Raw genomic sequence first — 7,404 nt, forward strand, 5'->3', positions numbered from 1 at the left:
CTCCCCCAAAGGGGGAGCAGCTTTAATTCTGATCAGAAGCTCCATATGGAATTGTGTGGATGGGACCCATTGCATTGAGATGGCAAATTAAGGCCACTTGCTGACCAGTGTCATCCATTTTCTGCAGTCTTCCTGGTCTACAGAAGATTAGAGCCACTTTACACCACTACAAAATCTCCCCTAAGCTGACTTTGTCTTTTTGGCCCTTTGATGTAGACGAGGGAGAATCTAGCCCTATGAGAGTTGCCATTGCTTGATCCATACCTTAAAACTATGTCTATTATCATTTAAATTATTCTTCTGTTCAGGCTCCAGGTGGTAATTCAGCTAATACTGATGTGTTAATAGGGTGATATTGTGACTAGTGTCATAATATTTTAGACAAGTCGTCTGGGCTTTCCTCAAAATAAACTGCTGTTCATTATTTAGCTTTAGATTTCAAATTCAATTTTCAGCAATGATAAGAGATCTAGTTAAAATACTTAAAATTACTATGAACATTCAAATGTAATTGAAGTAAACAATTCTTCTTGTTTCTGGAACATTAAAAACTCACATTTGTTTCTGTATGGGGGAGGGGGGGAATGTCCAAAAAAATTCATTTTCCCCATCCTAATTTTTCAAATATTTGAAATTTCAAAATTCAATTTTTTTGAAAGATTAAACATTTTGACCAGCTCTATCATTGGCTGATAAAATGGAGGAAAACTGCATGCAAATGTTGTTGTTTTTTTCTATTTATTTTTTCTAATTTCAAATTTTCTAAATTAAAAATTTCTACAGTCAAAAAATGTCAGCCAGCTGTAGTCATTCTGCACAGGACTCTGCAACTTAGTTTGCCTCTGTCCGTTCTTTTAAGAGTTGCTTTGGTTTAAAAGGACCATCCTTTATTTTAAAGCTGGGAAAAATGACCTTTCCTGAAGAACAGGATTATTCAAAGTCTTAATTTAGCCACTTAGTATTAGGCATCTAAAGCCCTGTCTACAGGGGAATATTTTACCAGGTTGCACTGATACCGTATAATCCTCTGTGTGGGCACTCTTATTTTGGCATAAGAGTGGCTTTTTTCAGTTTAGTTTAAACCCTTTCCCAGGGGATACAATCTGAATTGAAAAATGTACTCATGCCAGAATAAAAGTATCTACACAGGGGTTTATACCCATATTACTCTACCAGATTAAATTCCCACTTTAGCAAACACTGGTATCACTTTCCCATTTGGACATGCCTACAGTTTTTGAATACTCAGAACCTCTGATGTGCACATGAATATTGTGTACTTAAAGTCTTAGTGTCTGATTTGCCTGCCCAAATGTTTGCATGCAGGAAGCATAGCTCTGAGTCACCTATGATTAGGTACCCAAAAACGTAATGGCAACGAAGCCATATAAAATGTGTTCCAATATATGAAGGGGGATCCTTCTATCCAAAAAACATATAGAAGGCATGACCAGTAAAATCTTAAATGCATGAATTATCATGAAATGCTCTGAGATAGTGGCCCATAATTATATGCCCTGAGTTTGTTCTTGAGGATACTGTTTTTCAAGATTTTTGTTCAAGGTACAGCCCTCTGTTGTAATGAATGTGTGCTAGCTGATCCCCAAAGCTGTTTATATATTTTTTTTACTTGTAGCAGTGTCAGAGATGAGCTTCTGCTGGAACTTTTTTGTGGTGTTTGTTTTGTAGTCTTCATTATTTCAGGTTAGGCACACACAATTCTTTATGTACCCAGAGTCTGCACTCACTCGTTTGTGTTCCATATTTTGTAATCCGTTACCCATGATTGCTAATTTTCATGACAATTGTTATTGTACAGTCAGTGCTTAGTGGCAAGGCATCATTATTCAATGCTGGTCAATCAGGCACTAAGGCATGTGCAAGACATCAGGCTGAACCCATATAGATGTCGTGCACTCCCCTACTAATGAATCCCGTTTTATAAAAAGGTTTAAACACAGTCGGCATCCTTAATGCAAGGTTTGCAATAGCTTATGCTGGAGCTGCTTCGTGTTTATACAGAGCGGATCTAAACATGTCACAAACAGAGTTAGAGCTATTGTGTGTGTGTTTGTGTAGCTATATAGAGGAGAGAATTTTTTTAAAAATGTATACAGCAATACAATCTGTGTTGTGGCGGGAGCATGTTGTACTGATGTGCAGAAGGCGGCAGTGTTTGGAAATGGATGGTAGGGCTTGTTCGCCAGACCAGCGGATATTGGGTGCATCTCAGAGGTGATCCTCTCGACCTCTAGGATGGAAAGCTGACACTGTCGTTCATCAACTCACAGACCAAAGTTGGCATTGGCTCCAAAGGGCGCCTCCAGGAGGCTTTTTGCTCAGAGGTTAGGCGTTGTGACCAAACGCAGGGAAAGAGTCAGGCCTTTCAAAACAGAGTCGTGGGAAATTTGGCAGAAGTGGGAGCACTGTAAGTGTAAATATTTAACTTGGTTTGTACAGCACGATGTTCCTACCTTCCTGTAAACAGCCCCCAGCAATTTACTGTCCCATTAAACTGGAGCTGATAATTTCTCTGTCATTTCAAACCCAAATGTTAGGAACCGATTGCGCTTCTACTTGATGGGACGTTTGTTTCACAAAAAGTGGAGTCACTGCACATACCACATGTTCTTATAGTTTCAAGTATGAATGGGGGAAGGATAGCTCAGTGGTTTGAGCTTTGGCCTGCTAAAGCCAGGGTTTGTGAGTTCAATCCTTGAGGGAGCCAGTTAGGTATTTAGGGGCAAAAATCTGTCAGGGGATTGGTCCTGCTTTGAGCTGGGGATTGGACTAGATGACCTCCTGAGGTTCCTTCCAGCCCTGATATTCTATGAAACAACAGAAGTTAGCTCTTAACTCACTCAAATATGCAGATCTATAGCAATGGATTCAGCCTATGAGCTATATCAAGTAAATGGTTAATTCATCTAGTATAACAGCACTGTGATTCATAATGTAAACTTGAGGAATCCTTGATGTTTCAGTCACACATTCCTCTTAATTTGGCCATGCATTCTTTTAAAACTACAGTGCGCTAACTTAATAAAATGCAGCATGCAAATGCACAAGTTTTTGCCTTCAGGCATTTTAGGCATGGATGTTTCAGTGGGTGTCTTCTTTCAAGTGTATATTCTTTCTTAAATTATTTACCCTGTAAACATGCTTTGCATTTTCAAAGAAGGCTCTGGGCTCCTCATTCAGTAGATTTAGTTGCGTGTAAGGTAATAGAGATAAAAGTTAGCATATCAATGTTGCCATGCTAACTTATTAGCCTTTTGGTTTTTTGCAGCAGATGTTGAGCCCCATTTCTCCCCCTATGGTACTATCATTCCCTCCCCCACTTTAAATTCCTTGCTGTGTTGCCTACAGCAATACCCACTGGCAGTGTCTGGCTGTGACAGTACTATAGGCGCCTCTACAGATGGGTCCTGCCAATGCCAACCATTGTTCTACCACTGTGAGCTGGCATGACTACGTGGTATCACTCAACCCCCCCTTTCCACTTGATTTTTTCTTTACTCTGAAGGACTGCCCTTGCCTATTGACTCTGAAACGTGCTGACGCCCAGAAGTTGTGTTCTTACTCTGAACCACAGTGACCGGAATCAGACTTCAGCATGTTCCCTGTTCTCTAAACCCTTTGCCGTGTTGTCCTGCTGCTGCAACACCTCTTCATCCATTTTCTTTGCAGCCCTGTCCTCCTGGTACTCTGCATTTGGTTTAATTTTACTCATGCATTTGAAAGTAAAACAGTAGAACCCAGCATTAAATATATATATATATAAAATTACTCTTTAACTGTAGACTTGGCTAGTAAAACTATATAATGCTTCAGTGGAGGAGTCTTTTGATAACATCCATCCTATTTTATGATTAAATTGTTCCTTTTAACTTTTTTTTTTCTTTTGCTGCACTGGGCAGACTAATTCAGATTCCTAGAAATTGAACTTTGATATGTATTTCCTAGACTCACACTTAAACTGAACCTTTAATTAACAGATAGATACAGGTGGCTGCATGTATAGCTCAGTGTCCTTGTGAGGAGGATTTTAGAGACGCGGGTGCAGATTAAGTAATCTTGCAATCAGGTGTGCAGCTGGAGAATTAGAAATAAGACTTTTGGAAGGATCATTTTATTTTAGAATTTTTCAGCCTGAAATGATGAAACACAATTAACTAGGCCAGATACGAGTAGATGATTTAAGCATTCAGTATGTTATGTATGCATTTGCCTAACTATGCGTTAGATTAAGCAAGTTTCACCCCCCAGTTAATCCTTTGTAAATTAGCATTATGGATGCCTTGGAGCCCTCATCCCACAAATAAAATGGTTGTCAACCCAGCTGTACTGGATATTACTTAAGGCGGAATTTTTTAAGAGTTTTCATGCTTTTAATCTATTTCACTGCTGAGTTTCAATTTTGCTGAGTTTCTTTTCAGGACTGATGAGGGTGACTGAGTAAATACATATTCTGGTTTTTATGCATCCACTTGGGCAAATCGTCTGTTATCAGGTGTGTTGGAGAGAATGTCACACCACCATAAAGGGAAGCCGTACGTTCAGGTGTTACATTGAACTGCAAACCAGCGAGAACCAAAAGCCCTTAATTAGCTTTATTTTGTTAGACTGTTACATGTTTTTTTTAAGAGTGAGAATTCCTCCCGCCCCCACACCCCACCTCACCATCCCTTTGACAGAGTAAATATTGCCTGTTAAGTTTGAATTAGCTGTCATTGCAAAAGAATTAATGCTGTGGTTGAGCCTTTCTAGTGAGAAGGGAAAAATAAACGAGACAGATCTTAGTTCAGCTTTAAGTGATAAATGAGGACAAAGCAGGCCATTCATCTCCTGCTAGGAAAGTGGACACAAGCACTAAAGCAGTTTTGCGGAAGACGTGTCAGCAAATGTGATCATTTTGTAACCTGTCAGGAGGATAGAGAGCTAGTCCTTTTAGAGTGTCACAGGGGAGTGTGTTTGTCTGATGTGACAGTTTTCATCCATCCATTTGCTTTTCTTTTTTTTTTAAGTGGGGGTGAGTAAGGAGGGAGCTGAAGTTGATTAAACTTGCATCCTTATATATTTATACTTTACTTTATGTGTATCCACTCAGGCTCAAACAAAAACCATTTAGCAAGGAAAACTCCCCTCCACTCTCTGGACTCTCCTCTTACCAAGTACATGAAATACTCTTACTTTAACAAACTGCATCGCCACCCCCTTTCAAATTTGGGAACTAGCCTGAGTTTAACATATCACTAACCTCTTCTTAGTGCATGGTTGTTCTTTGGTTGATTGGACACTTGTTTTCTTTTTTTGACTCAGCAAAAGAAACTAAAATGAATAGGGTGGTTGGGGTTTTCCCCCCTTTGCTATTGATATCCGATTCAGATGATGTGTTACATCTAAGTATGTTTTGCAAAAGTTCCTGCTGCATGAAGGGCTTCTGGAAATATTGTGCTTCTGTGGAAAGGGGAGACGATGATATGAAATATTTAAAATCCAAGCCTTATGCCAGATGGATCCAAATTATAGTCTCCATTGTTAAATTTACATATGAATATATGTATATTTGAGTGTATGTGTATGTGTGATTGATATATATATATAATATATATATATATATATAAAATTGAGCAGTTAATTTCAAGGAGAATCTGAAGTGATGCAATTTCTGTTTTTAAAAGAGGGGCTGTTCCCAACAAATGGTTGAATGATATTAGATGTTTGTTCTTTTGGCATCTTTTTTATTATTACTGATTTCCATCTTTTTACTACATGGTAAATGTAACATTTGCCTGTTACCGTAAGTGAATGTATGCTACAGAGACAGATGAGGCTTTTATAACATAAGCTTCACAGTTTGACACTTGCTTCTTTATATCATCCTTTTCTTCAAAACTATCTTTTATTCTTTTCCCTTGGTATTTTGGTACAAGTAAGTACCTCATTGACATGTGTTTCCTTGGAATCTTGTACCTTAATGGCAAAATCCCCTGAAAATTAGCAAATTGTTCAGGAAACAAGAGAGAGAGAAAGAAACATCACAAAGGTTACATACTGGTTTAAGAGTCATCAGAGTATTTTTTATTACAGACCACCCTGCCCTGCTTGGATTATATCCCGATTTATTATTTAATTGTTTAAACAAGTTAAAAGTGAATTGTAACATGCTGTGTGATCTGATTATTAATTTGTTAAGATTAAGAACTGGTTCTAACAGCTGCATCAGGAAATACTTCAAAACATTAGAACTTGAGAGAGAATAATAAAAGCAGTCCGGAATATGCAGTAGTCTTTATAGGTGCTTAGCTGAAGTTGTGGGCAAATCTTTTATCTCCAAGAAACATGTCTGAGGCAGGTCCACCTTTTTATTGTTTTACAAATATTCTGCCATTTTATGTATTTTTTCTTTTCTGTTTTTTTCAGGATCATCCAAAACCGGATTTTGATAGTTATCTTGGCAATCATCATCTTCTTCACCATCCTGATGGCTATTTATTTTTCTGTCAAGAGACACTGATATCTTGGTTCTTCACTAAACAGCAACAAACTGCTTGTTCTGAGTAATTAAGACAAAGTGGTCACATGAATCACTCTCTCGCACTGACAGAATCTCCCTGTCTTTGCCGCTATTCAACTCAGGTGCAAGTAGCGTAAAAATATCTTGTATTATTGATTGCATGTGGATTTCATTTTTTCCTTGTTTTTTCCCTTTAAAATGAATGTTTTTGGAATCTTCGTATATGGGTTTTTATATAAAAAACATAACTAAGAAGAATTAATGTGTGTCAGATTCCACACCGGGTTATTCATTTGTAAGTTACAAGAGTTGGGGGGTGAGGGGTGAAGTGTCTCCACACTTTTCTTCTGTTGTGTTGGGTGTATAAATATCTAGCAGTATCTGATCTTCTGTGACATCAAAGAATATGAGTAAAGCAGAGACCAAATGATATAGAAAGTGAACCTGTCCCATGTGAGCCATTCCTGTTCATAAGTGTCCATAATAAATGTTAAGTAGTTAATTTTAAAAAAGACATCACCTCATGTCAGAGGGTGTTTAATACCTGATGTGAAACTGCTACTTTATTTGGCACAATTTTGCCCGCAAACTTTCTTTATTATTAGAAACATTTCCATTTGCACCAAGTCCCAGCTATGATATGTGCAATACTTGCCCAGCGTTTAATAGTGACCATGTTACATAGTATTGAATCAGCTTTGCATCATTCCAATGCTAAGATATAGTCTGGTAAAAAACAACCAGCGGTCTATTTTAAAGATGTGTAAAAATACTTCTCTGTTATTTTCCAACTGCAAAGAGATCCTAGATCAGTATTTCAGTAACAAATACAATAGGATTACATTAAATGCAAACAGAATTAAGGATTTTAAGAATGGGTATGA

The 7,404-nt window shown here is 37.9% G+C and overlaps 1 protein-coding gene across 2 annotated transcripts in view; it reads left to right on the forward strand.

The window, feature by feature from the left end:
• VTI1A (vesicle transport through interaction with t-SNAREs 1A) overlaps positions 1-7,404 on the forward strand; it is a 330,836-nt gene that overhangs the window by 321,307 nt on the left and 2,125 nt on the right. For both annotated transcript variants that reach the window (XM_039546824.1, XM_039546826.1), the window contains exon 8: positions 6,427-7,404. This exon is cut by the window's right edge and continues 2,125 nt beyond it. In XM_039546824.1, the coding sequence (XP_039402758.1) occupies positions 6,427-6,520 (94 nt within the window). In that variant the 3' untranslated portion in view covers positions 6,521-7,404. The remainder of the gene's footprint in view (positions 1-6,426) is intronic.

Source organism: Mauremys reevesii, linkage group 7 (assembly GCF_016161935.1).
Source record: "Mauremys reevesii isolate NIE-2019 linkage group 7, ASM1616193v1, whole genome shotgun sequence".
Lineage (NCBI taxonomy): Eukaryota > Metazoa > Chordata > Testudines > Geoemydidae > Mauremys > Mauremys reevesii.